The sequence below is a fragment of the Trachurus japonicus genome, chromosome 19 (assembly GCF_045865225.1).
Source record: "Trachurus japonicus isolate A0001 chromosome 19, Traja_1.0".
Taxonomy (NCBI): domain Eukaryota; kingdom Metazoa; phylum Chordata; class Actinopteri; order Carangiformes; family Carangidae; genus Trachurus; species Trachurus japonicus.
This window is the reverse complement of record NC_140925.1, coordinates 22,134,622-22,152,979: the sequence shown is the minus strand read 5'-3', so window position 1 is coordinate 22,152,979 and position 18,358 is coordinate 22,134,622. Positions and strand designations below refer to the sequence as shown.

The 18,358-nt window shown below is 39.8% G+C and overlaps 1 protein-coding gene across 1 annotated transcript; it reads left to right on the top strand.

Annotated features, from left to right (window-relative positions):
- Window positions 1-266: 266 nt before the first annotated feature.
- On the top strand, window positions 267-14,670 carry nlrc3 (NLR family, CARD domain containing 3). The gene is made up of 19 exons (XM_085761861.1): window positions 267-529; window positions 2,734-2,898; window positions 4,226-4,489; window positions 4,790-6,536; window positions 6,640-6,726; window positions 6,940-7,023; window positions 8,592-8,675; window positions 8,769-8,852; window positions 8,953-9,036; window positions 9,573-9,656; window positions 9,803-9,886; window positions 11,070-11,153; window positions 11,390-11,473; window positions 12,549-12,632; window positions 12,730-12,813; window positions 12,906-12,989; window positions 13,853-13,936; window positions 14,343-14,426; window positions 14,575-14,670. Exons 2-19 carry the CDS (start codon window positions 2,778-2,780, stop codon window positions 14,663-14,665), a joined length of 3,402 nt encoding a protein of 1,133 aa, XP_085617987.1. The 5' UTR covers window positions 267-529; window positions 2,734-2,777; the 3' UTR covers window positions 14,666-14,670.
- Window positions 14,671-18,358: the final 3,688 nt, after the last annotated feature.

The window sequence follows — 18,358 nt, the reverse complement described above, 5'->3', positions numbered from 1 at the left end:
CATCTGTCTACAGTACAGTAGCACTTCCTGTTGCATTTACTATCTGAAGCTCATGATTGTCTCCAAGCCTGTTAATCATAGGCCTAGAGCTTGTCTCATCTGCAGTTCAACATCCATCCCATTGTTGTACTGAATAGAGGGAATTGTAGGCTAAGCTCTCAGACGCTGGCTCGTGTCACGGTGTGTGCATCAGTGCAAAGCAGAAGTTTCTTTTTTCGTCTTGTGTCTTTTCACTCTTCAACCTGCTAACCACAACACAGGAAAGCAGAGTGCATAGAGACAGGAAGTAGCTGCAGCATGAAACGGTGTCTCCCGGCAACAGTCCTGAGTTATGATGACTTCAGCTGCTGTGTCTGTGACTGGTTTAATGTGCTCACTAGTTTTCTACTAGACTTCTTTGTTCCTCTAACTCACACCTGAATTATCCTTCATCTTCTTTCATGAGAATTATGTTGTTAACATCTAAACCGTCCTCGCCGGCCGCATCCTCCATCTTTTGACACCTGCAGCCAACTTCAACAACCCCATGGTGAGTTACCCGACTGTGGTCTTCACACTACAGTTTGGATTTTTTTTTTTTTAACTTTGACAGCTACAGATGTTTTCTAGTAAATCCTGGTGCTTCAACAGACTCATTCACTTTACAAAACCACTGGCACCTCATGATTTACTCATGTTTTGTGTCATTTTAAGTCTGTTCCGCATGGCGTTTTCATTTGCTCTTGAGTGTTAACTTGCTTGCGTTGTGCATACAGATACTGCTGGGTATTTTTTGCTTGTTGCTGATGATAACTGTGAATTTACTTGCTGCGCTGCATTTACATGGCTGGTCACAACTGTTAAAAGCCTCCCAATATGATAACTTTGTGTTAAGATGTTTCGTCTGCAAACTTTACAGAGGAAACTGGTGAGCTGTCTCAATGTAGTTGAGGTCGGGGTTTTTGAATAAGCTTCCTTAGTGAGAAGTTACGTGATCAGAAACAAACCACACAGGAAGGCATTTGCTATTTCCCGTTTGTCTCAGTCAACCTTCAAACCTATTTTGAATTTATCTTTGCAGCTCCTTCTACTGCAGTTATATTAATAGTTTAGTCCTACAGAGTCCTACTAATAATAAACTATAGTAATAGCATTTATGTATTCTAATAAAATGAGATTTACAAAATATATACAAGTTAAAGTTAAAATCAAGTAGGGCGTGTGCTTATTTTTGTACAGTAAAACAGCAGAGTGCAGTCATCTGTAACAAACATTCTGACTGTGAAAGTGTAAACTACAGTAAGAGACAGTCACTAATGCAGCCTATACGTTGCCTGTCAAAAGTCTGGACACACCTTCTCATTCAATATTTTTTATTACTTTCTACATTGTAGATTCAAATGAAGACATCAAAACTATGAAAGAACACATGGAATTATGTAGTAAACACAATAGTGTTAAACAAAGCAAAATATGTTTTACTGTATATATTAGATTTTTTAAGTAGCCACCTTTTGCTTTGATGACAGATTTCTGCACACTTTTGTTCCTGTCACCATAGGTCGTCACCTGGAAATGTTTTTCCAACAGTCTTGAAGGACATCCCAGAGGTGCTGAGCACTTGTTGGCCGTCCAACTCACCCCAAACCGTCTCATTGGGTTTATGTCGGGTGACAGATAATACTTTTGTGTTTACTATATAATTCCTAGTTTTTATGTCGTAATCTAAGAAAATCAAGAAAGACCATTGAGTAAGTAGTTGTGTCCAAACTTTTGACTGTAGTGTATTTCCTATAGGCCTAATCAACCAGATGAACTGAAAACAGCAGGTCTGAACAGCTTTAAACTTAAATTTCAAAACTTAAGTTTCCTTATCACAAATCATCTTAATAAAACATCAAATGACTAGGCTATATGAAAACAAATTGAAAGGGGCACATGGTGGACTGAAAGAGTTGGAGGGGACCAGAAATGGAGGAGAGGATAAGTAGACTTTACTCTACCAAATAGAGATACAGTAACCCCACATTAAATGTTAGTTACTCTTGCTGAATCTAAAGCACTAGGCTAGCAGCTGTTTACTTCACCGTCAAGAAGAAATGTTCTGAGTTTAGCACCAAGCGAGGTTTCAAGCAGGGGAAAGCAGTGTCAATGAACCCTTGTTTCTGTCGCATCTTTTCTTCTACCAAAGTTAGCAACCAAGCTCGAATCCCTTCATGTTCTGTTAGCAACTCACTGTAGCCTCCACTGTAACATCCTGAAGATGGCTTAATAACTTAAAAAGCCTGATTTGATCTAGCTACTCTATGTGACCTACTCGAAAAGCTACAACTGTGTCACTAAAAAGACTTTCATAAGGGGATGTCAAACATTTTTATGCTGACTTACAGCTATAATTATGATGCAGTTTTGTGTTGTTAGTCACTCTTTTTAAGTGCAGCTGTCATGTCTTCAAATTAAAAGTTGGTCAGTGCAAATGGTAAAAGCTGTATGTCTGTCAAACTTGCCTCACAACATCAGAGAAAGTTGGAAAACAAATGGTTCTATACCCTGAAATTTAATTTTGATTGTCAAGTGCATTTCTACAGATAGCCAGAGTCTGTGTACTGCATGACACATTGACATTATAGTTAAGTCACGATTGTGGCAAACTGGGGCAGAAGTTCTTGGAAAGCACTGAGGCTTGTAATGCCTTTTGTTGTTGTTGTTGTTGTTGTTGTTGTTGTGTGGGTAATGTTGTTTCGTATCGTTCAGACACAAACAGGAACATCTGGGCGCAGAAAACACCAAACTCTCTCATGGAGAGGAAGGCACATTACGATTCTATTCTGGACAGAAGCAAACGCATCACTTGGCAGGACGACTGCTACGTGGACCTTCAGTCTACGCCCTCTCTCTCTTCACAAGCAGAAACGGAGGGTAAGAGTTTTTATTTTCTAAGTGTGTCCGTTTCATGGAGGGATTGATGTCAAGAGAAAACTGTCCTCACCCCTGTAAGCTTTTTTTTTTTTTTAAACATGTTATTTAATTTTTTGTATGTTATTTAAAGTAAAGCATGCAGGAGCAGAAAGAGACTCCTGACTGTCCATAACAGCAGCACAAAAAGAAAAAGAAATACCACATTAATTTAAAACAAAGTCAACAAATGATCCAAGTGATATGTTATCATTATGCTTAGTACTTGTTACTATTTATCGAGAGATTAAAGCAGAACTTTGCAAGTCGGCCGGAAATAGCTCGCTCCTTCGTTGGTTTCTCTTTTTTTCCCTCTCCGGAACTCCCCCACAGTTCTGGGAGGCACATGTCACTGTCGTAAAACCTCGCCGCCGCCACCTACTGCTTGTGTTTACTGCTGTTTGCTAAGCCCTGCTAACACCGAGCTAACGCTAACACGGAGCTAACGCTAACACAGAGCTAACGCACAGAGCTTTAAGTGGAAGTGTGACATATTGCTCACCACACTTGCCAATTACCTGGGGAAAACCCTAATGCTGTGTGGCACACTTATAATTGCTGGAAATGACTCTCTTTCTCAATTTGTGACCAGGAGAAGTACTTTTGGAGAGCTTACCTGTACATTTTGAAACAGTATATTGTTTCAATGATTATCCCGGGGTAGGGAATAATGATGTCAACCTTTAGCAAAATGTTTTCTTCCCGGTGTGTAAATGAATCTAAATGTATGTTTGAATTGAGCTTGATTGTAATTGAGGCAGGTTGAGATACACAGTTTTCTTAATTGTGCTGAAAAGTAGCATATGATGTCATCTAGTGTAACTGGACACAGACGGGTACATTTACACCATGGAGTTTAAACATATGGGCGAAGATTTGAGATTACTCTGTCACTGTGTTTCACAAGCACTGCTGATAATTGTAGGCCGTCGTTACTGCTACATAAGGCTAAGAGACAAACAGATGAGCCACCACTTCTCTCCCAGGGTTTTAAATTCAGGTCTCTGCTGTGATGAGGATTAACCCAACCATGTGAATGAATTTCACAGTTATCAGAGTTTAAGAAAAAGAGAAATAAAAAAGAAGAACAGACTTTATCAGAACTACAGGTGTGGTGCAACTTCATTGCCCAATAGAAAAAGGAGAAGTGCATATGGCTAATCAACCTTCGGTCTCATGTTGCTTTCTAGTATATACGTTAATTGGAAAGTGTTTGAACCTGTAGTGCAGATAATACAATTGAGCAGCATGTGTCCTTTACATTTTTTCTCTGCTCTTTGCCCTGTTTAAGATCTTAGCTGGGTCAAAAAGCATCAAGAGCAGCTGCGACGCTTCTCTACAGCCTCCTTTCTGGGGGGGATGTTAACCCACCTGAGAAAGGTGGATCTGCTGAGTTCGGCTGAGGAGACAAAGATCAAGGAAGCAGGACGGCTGCAGGACCAGGTTAACATGCTCACAACTCTTGTTGCTGGCAAGGATACTCAAGGCTCAGAAGCCCTCCAGGCTTTCATAGAGTCCTCAGACTCTCAAGTGGCCCAGCTCATCATAAACCATGGTAAGCTGCTCTGCAGGTGTGTTGACCATTCGCTTGCAGGGTGATGAAAAATTCAGGCACCCACACACTCAAGTGGTGGAGAGAACATCCAGTAGTAGCAGGGGATGGTGCATTTAGTCCTGAATGTCTGAAACAGTCACTTACTGCTCCTCATGAACACTTTGAATGTGACATGCTTTTTGTCACTTTGCATCAATAAATGTAGTTCATTTCCTGCACCAACTTCTCAGCAAACAATGAAAGAAACCTATAATTTTTCTCATGACTGACAATCAACTAATCTGCTTTCTTTTTCTGCAGATTGTTTGGTGAAGGAGCACAAAGAAGTCCTTTTACGTCGATATGAGCAGTACAGAGACAGAGATTCAGTCAGCTGCCCCAAACTGAACATCTCGTCAAGAACCTTACTTCTGGTGGATGGGCTCTCCGACCTCCAGCAGAAGGAACATGACCTGATGCAGGTGGGAGCGACTCGAGGAGGAAAAAGAAATCATCTCAGACAGCTGGGGCTGGACAAGTTGCTGGAGCCCCTCACGCGGGTCAGTTTACCTCCCAGGGTCTCCCTCACAGTCGGGGTCGCAGGTATCGGCAAGACCACGTGGGTCCGATACTTTATCAGACAGTGGAGTCAAGGGGCCATCTGTACTGACGTGAGCTTTGTCCTACCGTTTACCTTCTGCCAGCTGAACTCACTGGAAAAGCTTTCAGCTGAGAAACTGGTGAAAATGGCTTTTCCTCATCTAACAGACCCCAGTCTGGTCTTGAGCGGCTCCTGTCGGACACTGCTCATACTTGATGGTTTGGACGAATTCCGCTGCACTTTAAATTTCTCAGACGCAGCGTCTTGCACTGACCCAAAGAAGGAAGTGTCCATTGACGACTTGATCACTAACATCATCCGTGGGAATCTGCTCCCTAATATGGCGGTGTGGGTGACTGCCAGGCCAGGAGTGGCCTCGCTCATCCCTGGAGGACTAGTAGACAGGGTGACTGAGATCCCAGGGTTTAGCCCAAAGGACATCCAGATCTTCCTAAACCATCACTTCTCTGAGAAGGATTTCGCCAGCAAGATATGGGCACACTTGGAGTCCCATAAGATCTTAATGGTGATGTGCTACATACCGTGCATTTGCTGGATAGTAGCTGATACTCTGATGTACATCATGCAGAGCGAAACACAGGAAAATCTTCCAAGGACTTGCACTGAGCTCTATGCCCAATTCTGCTCCATGAAGGCAGAAGTTGGCGAACCAAGAGGAAGGGAGCCTGTGAAAACGGAGCAGCTTCATGGGAGCAATCGTAAACTGCTGGGGAATCTTGGACGAATGGCATTTTATGGGCTCATCAAACACAAGTACACCTTCAGTGAGCAGGACCTCAAGGCCTATGGGATAGATCTGCTGTTAACTCAGAGCAGCCTCGGTGCTGGACTTCTTGTTCGGGAGGAGTCGGCCATATACACAACCTACCGGTTCACTCACCTGACTCTGCAGGAGTTTCTTGCAGCTACTTTCTACCACATCTCCTCCAAGAGGGCCATCTTTGACTTGTTCTCAGAAAGCTCCATGTCCTGGCCCAAGATTGGTTTCCAGAACCACTTCAGAAGTGCCTTTCAGCATGCACAACAGGCTGAGGATGGTCATTTGGATGTATTTGTGCGCTTCTTGACAGGCCTGCTTTGTCCAGTGGCACTGAAGCCTCTCACCGGTCTTTTGGCACTTGGGAAAGATGATGGCAATCAGAAGGGCTGGGCCGCAGGATTTTTACAAGGGCTTCTAGTCAGCGGGGGTGCTGTTGTGTCCCTGCGTGCGGTCAACCTGGCTTATTGCCTTCAGGAGCTGCAACACACAGAGCTGTTGCGGAGCGTAGAGGAAGATTTACGACTGGGCAGCCTGGCAGGGAAGCTAAGTCGGGCTCACTGTGTTGTGCTGGGCTACCTGCTGCATGTGTCTCCACAGTGCAGCGAACAGACCAACCTCACCGGATCTTTGAACTACAGCACAGTGAAATGTTTGCTACCACAGTTGCTGTACTGCAGCCATCTAAGGTTAGCTCCACAAAGCACCATATCCCAGTATGCTAAAACTTGGGAGACAAATTCAGGGATGAAACTCCTGTTTTGTTTTTTTGTTTTTTTTTCTGTTGAACAGGTTGGAGAATAATCAATTCAAAGATGATGTCATGGAGTTGCTGGGAAGCCTCCTGAGTGCCAAAGACTGCCATATCCAGAAGATAAGGTTAGATCATGTTTACATTTCTTCTCCTTTTTGAGGTAAAACTTCATATGAAGAACATTTAAGTCTATCTGTATCAAAAGTCACCTAGCTGCTCACATACATGGTAGAAATCTAATTCTGATTTGGTGGGATTGGGGCATCAATAATGATGGATGCAATCATGATCAGTATTGTACACCATGTGATTGTAACCACTTTTGTTGAACTTCACAGTTTGGCAGAAAACACCATCAGCAACAAAGGTGCCAAAGCTCTCAGTAGGGCCCTGTTGGTGAACCGGACGCTGATCTCTCTCAAGTGAGACCTTCTTCTTCCTTTGAAATATGACACATTACAAGTGAACTGGCCTCTATGTATGTATGTGTATATATATATATATATATATATATATATATATATATATATATATATATATATACACAGCGGGGAAAATAAGTATTGAACACGCCAACATTTTTCTCAGAAAATATATTTCTAATAGAGCTATTGACATGAAATTTTCACCAGATGTCGGCATCAACCCAAGTAATGCACACATACAAAGAAATCCGAACATTAATGTCCACAAATTAAGTTATGTGTAATAAAGTGAAATGACACGGGGAATAAGTATTGAACACATGAAGAAAAGGAGGGGCAAAAAGGTATGGAAAGCCAAGAAAGCAGCTGGAGTTTGTCAGTATTTAGAATGTAATCCTGTCTCCTATCAGTGCAAAGTAATATCTGCTGGTTTAGTCCTGATTGATGCCTTTTAAAAAGGTTTCTCACCACCAAGATGTCAGACAATAAGTATTGCATTATGGGCAATAAGTAATGCACTCAACTGCCATGGCCTCCATGCACACACACCATGCAAGACATGGAGGCCATGGCGGTTGAGTGCATTACTTCTTGTTTTCTATGAAACAACTGTACCTGCTGATCCCAGGTCTGTCTGAAGCTCTCCACCAGTGGTCCTGGACAGTTAGGGAACCCTTCTGATTATTGTTTTGACTCTTCTGTCTGAAATCTTTGGTTGCGTAGGTCTTTAGACAGCTCTTAGACAGCTCTTTGCCATTGCCCATAATGCAATACTTATTGTCTGACACCTTGGTGGTGAGAAACCTTTTTAAAAGGCATCAATCAGGACTAAACCAGCAGATATTACTTTGCACTGATAGGAGACAGGATTACATTCTAAATACTGACAAACTCCAGCTGCTTTCTTGGCTTTCCATACCTTTTTGCCCCTCCTTTTTTTCATGTGTTCAATACTTATTCCCCGTGTCATTTCACTTTATTACACATAACTTAATTTATGGACATTAATGTTCGGATTTCTTTGTATGTGTGCATTACTTGGGTTGATGCCGACATCTGGTGAAAATTTCATGTCAATAGCTCTATTAGAAATATATTTTCTGAGAAAAATGTTGACGTGTTCAATACTTATTTTCCCCGCTGTGTATATATATACATATATATATGTATAGTCTGGATGATATATACTGTATATAGTCTGGATGACAGACTGTTAAAAAAAATTGCAAATCATAAACTATGGTCTTCACAGTCTCAGATCTTAATTCAATTGAACATCCATCAGAGACTGAAAGGGAGCATTAAATCTATTTTCATAACTTGAATGTGTGTAATTTTTATATAATTAAATACATGGAATTACAAGAGAGGCAATCATCTCACTCACTTACAGTTATTATGGAGAAATAATAAATAAAAATGTATCACAGCTTTGTTAAATAGTAGTTCTCAACTCCAAATCCCTGAATTGATTTTAATCTTCATATTTCACAAGCATACACATAGTATTTGAATTAATACCGCACATTTGCTTTGTATCTTCTAACCACCTATTCATGATTTAGTCTCCGCAACAACAACATTGGCTCCAAAGGTGCAAAGTTCCTGGCAGAAGCTCTGAAAATGAACCAAGTCCTGGTATCAATCAAGTGAGTGTAATTATTATAGATTTTGTTTTATGCACACAGTGATTCCTCAAATGATGATCACATTACTTCATTTTCTTAATCCCATCCCATCAGCTTCCAGAACAACGCCATTGACGAGGAAGGAGCTCAGGCCCTGGCAGAAGTTCTGCAGTGTAACCGCAAGTTGGTTTCTCTCAAGTGAGTCTTGTCTGTGTGTCACTTGTGTTCCCTGCATGTCCTATAAATATTACAAGTAGGTTAATCAATATCTTTCTCATTCATGCATGTATTGATTCAGTGTACGGAAGAATACAATTGGAGCAGGAGGAGCTAAAAGGATTGCAGAGGCACTGAAGACAAACCGGACTCTCACAAAGCTAATGTAATCTTGATTATATTAAACCACACTTTATTTTGAGCTGTAGAATAATATTTCACATTCAACCCAGCAGATTAAAAGCTATAACTGTTCATATTTTTTATGTGTGACATTTATTTGTAGATCTATAGTATGTTTAGGCTTTCAGAGGGACAGGGGTTACCTGGAAGAGGGTCAAGTTCAGCAGAAGTGACACAATCTATTTAGTTCTGTTATAGCAGTGGCCTCTGCTATAACAGAACTAAATAGATTGCGTCGCTAAATGTGTGCTTCTGTTTAATGTGTATGGGTGGGTGATGTAATGTACTATGTATTTATGTATCTTGAGGTTGTGTGTTTTTGCACGGGGAGGTGAAAACAAGTTTCCTGTGAAGGACAAATAAAGCTGAATCTGAATCTGAAGGTTAACATCCTCATAAATAGATCATTGTTTTGCTCGTTGACCACATAACCTGTATTTTAGTTTTACATTATACCTCAAGGTGAATGACTGAACTTCCTCTTCCTCTTAACGGGTCAATTTTTGCTTTTGTCTGCAGTCTTTGTAGCAACCAGCTCGGAGACAAAGGAACAGTTGCTCTTGCAGAGGCTTTGACACTCAACCACACTTTGCTCTCGCTTCAGTCAGTACCTCCACATTACGCATCACCTTCTATTCAAAAGACAAATACATTTTGTCATTTTCACAACATGAGTTTTAATCATTTTGTACTGTGAACATCTTCTATTATAATTATTTTACCTCTATGTTCAATTTCTCTTTTTGCAGACTTCAGAGCAACTCAATCAGCAACAGGGGGATGACAGCTTTGACCAAAGCACTCAGGATGAACCGTGGCCTCGTCTCTCTCAAGTAAGATGCTTTTCATTTTTCTGCTCCATCGCTTTCCTGAGAGAGTGAAATATGGGTAACACTTTATTTGACGCCTATCTCTATAACGCATTATAACCATACTTATAATGAGTTATAATGTAGATATAGCACTGTAAAACTATAGTTATAAACACTCTTAAATGATCATAATACTTTATTACAATAATCATAACACACTATAAAGCATTTTATCATGACTTATAAGGTCAGGTTTTATAACACGTTGTAATTGTTAGTAACTCACTGACAATGCCCACATCAATAATGCATTATAAATATTGTTATAATGTGTTATAATTGTCTTATAAACATGTATAACTATCATTATTATCATTATTATTATTATTATTAGAGCATTATAACTCTATTGTAATACTTGACCATATAAGCCATTATAAAATGCTCTATGTGTTATGTTTATTGTTATAAAGCCTTATGATCATTTATGAGTGTTTATAATGATAGTTATACACGTTTATAAGCCAATTATAACACATTATAACTATATTTATAATGCATTATCGATGTGGGCATTGTCAGTGAGTTACTAACAATTATAATACCTGACCTTATAAGTCATGATAAAATGCTTTATAGTGTGTTATGACTATTGTTATAAAGCATTATGATCATTTATGAGTGTTTATAACTATAGTTATACAGTGCTATAACTGCATTATAACTCATTATAAGTATGGTTATAATGAGTTATAGAGATAGGCGACAAATAAAGTCTTACTGAAATATGTAATCACATTTCGTGGTGAAAAATCGAACGCCTCTATCTGTCCAGTAACAGTTTATATACAGTAGACAGACAGAAGTCCTGACCTTTGTTCTGCAGTGCAAGACGTCTTTCAGCATCTCATTCCAAGCCTGTCTGATTTTAGAGTTGTATGTGTGATTATAAGTGGCATAAATTGCTGGTTGGAGAATTAGAGGCAGCGAGTCAGGTTGGTGTCTCTTGTCCCCAGTTGGGGACAGTTGTAGCTTCATATTTAGTTCATGATAATGTCAAACAATAACAGTACATCAGGACTTGTTGATGATTACTGTATGTACATAAATACCAGTCGCATATCATATGACACTGAGATTATTGGGAAAACTGTGATTTTAAACCCTTTCTCTCCCTTTCCATGTGTTTCTACTGTGTGGTTAGTTTAAGGGAGAACTCGATCGGCGTGGAGGGAGCAAAGAACATGGCCTATGCCCTCTATGAGAACAACTCTCTGCAGGACCTCGAGTGAGTCATCTCATGAATATTTCCACAGAGGCTTGGTAATATCCGACTGTTCAGTAAATGTCACACACAAATGTCACTCAGGGCTATGGTATGATGGGAAAATGAGGGAATCTGGTGACATTCTCATTGTAGCAGATACATTATGATCATTTCTACTGTACAATCACCTTGACCATTAGTCAAACTTGAAAACCACATGTTTTACACAGATTTGTGTTTGTGTGTGTGTGTTCCAGCCTCACAGCCAACCTCTTGCATGATGAAGGGGTTCAAGCTATAGCCGGTGCAATCAAGGAAAATCAAGGCCTCACTTCTTTGCAGTAAGTGGAGCTTCTCATGGAAGTGTAAACATGCACATAGACACCTGATCTGATATCACCTGTACTGTAACAGTTCCTGTCAACCACAATAATGGGACAAAAAAGGGCAGGTCATCAGGATCATCTTGATATTAAATAACTTATAACCCAAATAACCCAAATAACTTGAAATCATCGTGTACCATGGGATTTTAACCATTTCATAGAGAGATTGAGTGAAAAACAGGAGAGATTGAGCAAAAACATCTACTTGTTAATTAGAAAAGACAAAACTATAAGCAAGGATTTCATCATCACTTGCTCAAGATTAGTCAGAAACTGTACACAACCCTAATGAGATGTATTTAACTGTTGTGACGTGGTAGAAAGTAGAATTTCCTAGTAAAAGCAGAAGCAACAGAAATAAATACACTGCATTCAATTAATTATCAACAAAATGATCTTAAAGTGTCAAAAGTAAAACTGCTCATCATGTAGCTGAATGGCTCCTCACAGTGTCATGTCATTGACTATTATGATGAAGACTATTGCAAAAACAACATTTTAATTTGTAGCAGGTTGAGGTAACACTATTTTATGTTGCTGTGACAGAGTATGGTGATGTGCGTTTTTTGTTTTGCATGTAAAATCCTGACTGCCAGCTAACTACACAGTTGTCCATAAAGTTGGAATAATTTTCTTACATTACATTACATTCCTCTTGTTATTCCTATTATAAAGGTTCAATTTTCACAGTGATATGTTTGGGAGAGATTGATCATTTAAGGTTTGAGAAGATATAGGCTAGCCTACACATTATCAAGAATAAATCACATTGTCACAATTATTTCATGAGAAGAGGTAAAAAAATATATATATTATTCCAACTTTTTGGGCAACAGTGTGGTTATCACGTAAATGCAGTGGAATAAAAAGAGGACAATTTCCATCTAAAATCCCAAGTATAAGCAGAAGAAAATGGTGGAAAGTAAAGTATAAGCACCGTTAAAACCACTTGAATACACACATCTGCAGGGAGATTAATATTTTCCTTAAGTGTAAACCTTACTGTAGGTGCTTGTCTCTCTTTTTCTAGTCTCCAGTGGAATTTCATCAAGTCCTCTGCCACTAAAGCTCTGGCCCACGCTCTTCTCTCCAACAGCACCATTCAGCTCCTGGAGTAAGGCCTATGTTACACTCATTATCCCATCATCCACCATTCACTCTCTGTTTCCCTCGTGACTGACAGCTGTCATCGTGTCTGTGTGTGTTTCCAGTCTGCAGGAGAACGCTATTGGAAATGAAGGCGTTGTTTTTCTGGCAGAATCTCTGAAAACCAACACGTCTCTTCACACACTGTGGTCAGCATCGTAACTGTGCAGAGATCAATATTTATCAGTCCTTTACTTATTTTCTCACGTGTTCATTGTGTTTTTTCATGCTGTTTCTCTAGTCTCCAGGGGGTCTCAGCAGGTAGAAAAGGCGCCATTGCCATGGCAGATGCCCTATTGAGCAACCAAACCCTGCAGACTTTAGAGTGAGTCCAAGACTTCTTGCAGTTCACACTGTTCTTTTGTTATTTGACATTCAGACGCTTTAAGAACGTTGCTCTTTTCTGCACCGACAGTCCCAGCTGAACATCCCAGATAATACAGGCTTAAAAGAGTAGGAGAGGCATTGTTACATGTGGAGTAGAAGTTTTTTTTCTATTCAGTCTATCTGGAAACACGTTTATGCTGTAATTGGCTGCTTTAAAGATGATTGGCTTCTGTTTGGATGCGTACAGTTGTCTAAAAATGGCTCAAGTGATTGCACATCTGCAGGCATTTCTTGACACAAGTAGGTGGTACAGATTGGAGCTTGTGATTGACAGGTCTTTCTTTCACTTGGACATCAAAGCAGACCCATCCAGTATCTATCTGGATGATTACATTGCATTGGTGAACTACAGTATGATGTATAACCTCAAAAAAAACAAAACATGTGAAATTTATTTATTGCATGGTGTTAATCCCAGAACTGGCCATACTGAATTTGACATGATTTAATGACCTGATATTCTACCAAGTTATTATAGCAGTATCATGAAATAAAATGATCAATTTAACTTAAAATAAATATTTATTTTGGGTCGCCATGTGATTTCACTTGAAATAGGCAAAATAGAAACAAAACTCAACTTCCAACAGAACAACATGGAGGAAAACAGTACAATACAATGACATTAAGAACAAGCTAACAATACGGATAGAAAACTTTGTGCGACGTTTCAGGTTTTCTAACACTGCAACAATAGAACATTTCCAGCTGTCAGAGCTCAGTGTAGAATGTCAACTTAATTTTTCATAATAGGCTATAATTATTTTTGAAGCTTTCACATTTTTCCATTATGTGTTTCAGTCTACGCGGGAACACGGTGGGAATGGAGGGAGCAAAGGCTCTGGCTAACGCACTGAAAAGCAACAGAAGCCTCAAGTCACTGAAGTAAGAGCTTGTCATCAATTATTAGGAGCCAAACATGCACTTTTTGTTTTTAAAGCAAATTGAAATTGAAATTGAATTTTAACATTGAATTTGTATCATACAATCCATGCTGATTTCATAGATGATTTTATTCCACCGCTTCTGTTATATGAGAATGAGTTCCCTCAGTTTAAATGCATTTGTTTTAAATAAGTTTCAGCTTTTCACATACATCACATCTCACTGATTACAAGGCAGTAGCTCTGTGTCTCGTAATCTATTCTTTGTCCTCTGACTGCAGCTATTGACGTGGACAAACATTCAGCCGTATCAAATGTTTTTTGCTTTTGAAAATGAGTTTTTTACTCTTACATCACTGGACATCTGACCGAAGAGCTAAAATATTGTTGTCTGTGTGTATCATTAGTCTGCAGGAGAACTCTCTGGGTATGGACGGAGCCATATTCATTGCAACGGCCTTGAAGGGAAACCATCAATTGACATACATCAAGTGAGTTTTCCTTTGTGCATCTTCTCCATCTGTGTGCGTCACTGAACGAAATCACGATGTCTCTGAAAGCAGGGTTTTAAGGACACAAACATGCTGCTATTCTGCTCATATAAAAAAAAAAACATTGTCTGTTTTTGTGTTTGTCTAGTTTGCAGGGAAATGGCATCGGTGAATCTGGAGCAAAGGTCATATCTGATGCCATAAGAGCCAACGCTCCGGGCTGTGTGGTGGATATCTGACCGAGGACAGAGCAGATTTAGCTGAAGAAGGTCGTGCAGCACATGTAACTAAAAAATAACAGAGGCTGTGTTATTAGAGGTTGATGTAAATTATGTAATTTTGGTCATTTCCAGCTGTATAAAGGCACTCAATTCATCAGTTATTTTATTAGCTTTATTGCATTTTTACATTGTTTTTTTATATACTATATATATATTTATTATCAAACTGTTAGTTTGTCTTGAAGAGGGATCTACAAGAATAGAAAAGACTTGACAAGCAAGGAGATGCTTAACAGTGAAGCTACATCCTTCCATAATTTTCTCAATCAAGATGTTATTCTGTACATTTGCTCTTTTTGCACAAGAGAATCTGTCATATTGAAATAAAATATATCAAACTGACTTCACCATTGACATAACAGTTTATTATACCAGTAGTCAGTAGTCATTTTCCCAAAGACAAAGCTCCATTAAGATATGAGTCTTCAACGCTGTGCAGACTTTATAAGAGGCCCAAAAGAGATAGCCTTATAAAGAACCATAAGAGCTTTAAGATCCATCTTATTATATTTAAGTGCAATACAAAGGCCACTGGACCCGCTTGAGGTGTTAAAGGGATAGTTCACCCAAAATTCAAATTTCATTATCTACTCACCCTCATGTCGACTAAGGGCTGGGAGAAGTTTCAGAGTCCTCCGTGTCTTCTCTGAGTTGCAGCGGGGCTCAGCGCAGCACTGCATGTCCATATGACGGTAGCAAACGCGGCTCGCTTTTCTTTGTCCAAAAAGACACACCAAAGAACATCCAAATACCTCCATAGTGCTCGTCTGTAATGTCCCTCTTGTATTGAAGCCCCGACATGAGAAATTGTTCCGAAAAAAATGAAATAAGTCTATATTTTAAGCTTGTTTGTAGCGGAAGCTCCTTCACTGCTCTGCCTGTGTCTGTGCAAATCTTGCGCGATTTGCACTGACACATTTAATTTTTTTCGGAACAATTTCTGATGTTGGGGCTTCAATACAAGAGGGACATTACAGACGAGTACTATGGAGGTATTTGGATGTTTTTTGGTGTGTCTTTTTGGATGAAGAAAAGTGAGCTCCGTTCTCAACCGTCATATGGACATGCAGTGCTGCACGGAGCCCCGCTGTAACTCCGAGAAGACACGGAGGACTCTGAAACTTCTCCCAACCCTTAAGCCCCAGCCACACTACTGTATAACCGACCAAATCGCGGAGCATCGTGTCGCTCCCATAGAGAATACATTGGGTGGCGCCGTCGGGAGTCGTAGGTCTTTTTTCATTTGTCCATTCAGGTCCTCAAATGTCTTTCCTCTTTTCTTCAACTGACTGCATATTCCTGTGAACTCCAAATGCATGTTGGTCTGTTTCACCCTAAATGAAGAAGAGTATTACTGAGCCTCAAGTGCACAAGTCTTTGTTGAGCAGCTCTGAATTGTTCCCATGAGTTCTGTCTTTTTTTTTTCACCAGGTTTTCTTCTATCTGGGTACATCTGCTAAAAAGGCAACTGATTTCTTTCACACGGCCAGACAAGTTTGCCAATGCAGTCACACAGCACATCCATACACAGAGAGCTACCTCGCAGACTGGTAAAATGAATCACATCACATCTTTGTGAACATTGTGAACAAACCTGTCCACTGTTAACCACAGAGCTGCTCAAACAGAAACGCCACCACTACACCTGCCACAGAGTGTGCCACACTAACTCAGAAATTAACAATAACCAACCAAATGATCTCACACGGAGGTACCCACATGAGCATTGGAAATAATAGATCCATTCTACCAGTCTGCTGTATGTGAGTGAAAAAGACTAAGTGTGATTCATCCTAACTAGGCAACAGGTTGTTGAAACGTGTGCTTTTTTGCCATTGTTTTTCTTCATATCTCACCTGCTGCCTGCTATGGACACAAGCAGCTACTGTAGCATAAAACCCAAGTTGTGAGAGTGCAATTACAGGTGATGTTTTTTTAAGTCTCCATATTCAGTTTAAAAAAATTAAAAAAAATTTAAGCTAAACGAATTTGGTGTACTGCAACTCATACGTCGGCTCTGGGGAGTTCTACATTGGTCAAAAGAGAAAACCAGCAATACATACGGTAACAGAACACAACATTACAACTGAAACTGGTCACAGCATTGAACAGGAAGGGTCAAAGGTCATAAACTAGGTGGCAGTGAACAACTAGTTGTCAACATCTGTCATTATGTTGTTTTTGTTTGTGTTGCTGTCAGTTTAGCTGTGTGTTGTTCAGTGGGAAACAGTTGCACATCAGACAACGTTACTATGAAGCAGAGATGAGGACTCGAGTTTGTCTGCACACACACAGACACTTAAGACTCGACTCCGACTCGTGAACAATCATTATTTTCGCGGCTTGTGCTGATCGGCAACCAGATCCTCCATCCTGAGCGGACGATCGGCGTTGTGTTTTTTTGTTTTTTGCCGTTATAAAACACACTGCTACAGCTGGGCAGCGCCACATGATCAGTGTTCAGATGGAGGTGAGATCTTCATATAGTGAACTTATAAAAAGTGCAGCCAAACACCAGGCTAAAGAGAGACAGCAGAGCTCCTCTGACAGCTCCGTCAGCTTCAGGTGAGTGACAGGTGACTGTCAACTGGCAGTTGTTGGTTTCTTTTTTTACTACAGTAGGCTAAGTCCTCCTGTTTAATTCTTTTTCTGTGAAATATGACTGAAGGCACGTGTGGAAGTCTGCACGTGTCGACACGTCCCCATGAGTTAATGACATAAGGAGCTAATTTAAAAAAAAATAACATGCTTCTCTCAGAAGCAGAGAGTTGTTTGTCTCCTCACACAGCCGTGTGTCGAAGTGATGACCAGTGTGAGAGTGTACTAGTACGCCCACGCTCAGCTTCAAAAACCACTTCTACAGTATGTAGATCTTGTTTATCATTCTTTCATTTTCAGAGGTGCCCTTAAAGGTTAGTCATTATTTTTACATGGACTGCAATTTTTAGACATGTGTGCAATCTGCTCTGTTTGTATGCATGTTTAGTGTTTGTTCATCAACCGGAGGAGAGCTATTTTCTCCCAGCAGTAAGCATCGGGAAGATCTTTTCATTTCCATCTTCCTCTCTTATTGCATTTTATTCACATGAATCCATCCACTGTTGAGTGCACACAAAGACTTGGAGAGCTTTAATGTTTCAACAAGTGGAACAGCAGCCTGAATTCTCAATGAGATCTGTTTGTCATCACAAAATACTTGACATGATGTTTTAAACAATATTATTGATCATTTTTATTATCTTTTATGTTGATCGTCAAATGCACTGGAAAGGCACAGCCGCACTGTGAGACTGTTTTCATAAATAAAAATGACTTAAATTAACCAATTTAAAAAGTACACACTTGGGTTTGTCACTGCTAGAGACATCTTTCAAACAGTCTGTGGTCAAAGGTCAGAGGTCATGGTCATGGCGACTCCAAACAGTAAAAAGGTAAAAAACACCTTGCAGGGCCTTCCTCCTTGCTTATGATATTTTATTCCTTTGAATTCTTTTGATTTCCTCAGAACTTGTCTTTTCATATATTTCACATCATTTATGTTGGTATTTTTGTTGAATGCCGTTTTGAATCGTCTTGGAAACACATCAGGGATAGTAACAACATTGAGATGGAATGAGGAGATGGGTTTTAAAACATAATTTATTATCCTGT

Coding starts and splice junctions, on each gene's coding strand:
- nlrc3 (XM_085761861.1), top strand. CDS start 2,778: ATGGAGAGGAAGGCACATTACGATTCTATTCTGGACAGAAGCAAACGC. Junction 2,899..4,225: donor TTCACAAGCAGAAACGGAGG/GTAAGAGTTTTT, acceptor GCCCTGTTTAAG/ATCTTAGCTGGGTCAAAAAG. Junction 9,037..9,572: donor CGGACTCTCACAAAGCTAAT/GTAATCTTGATT, acceptor TTTTGTCTGCAG/TCTTTGTAGCAACCAGCTCG.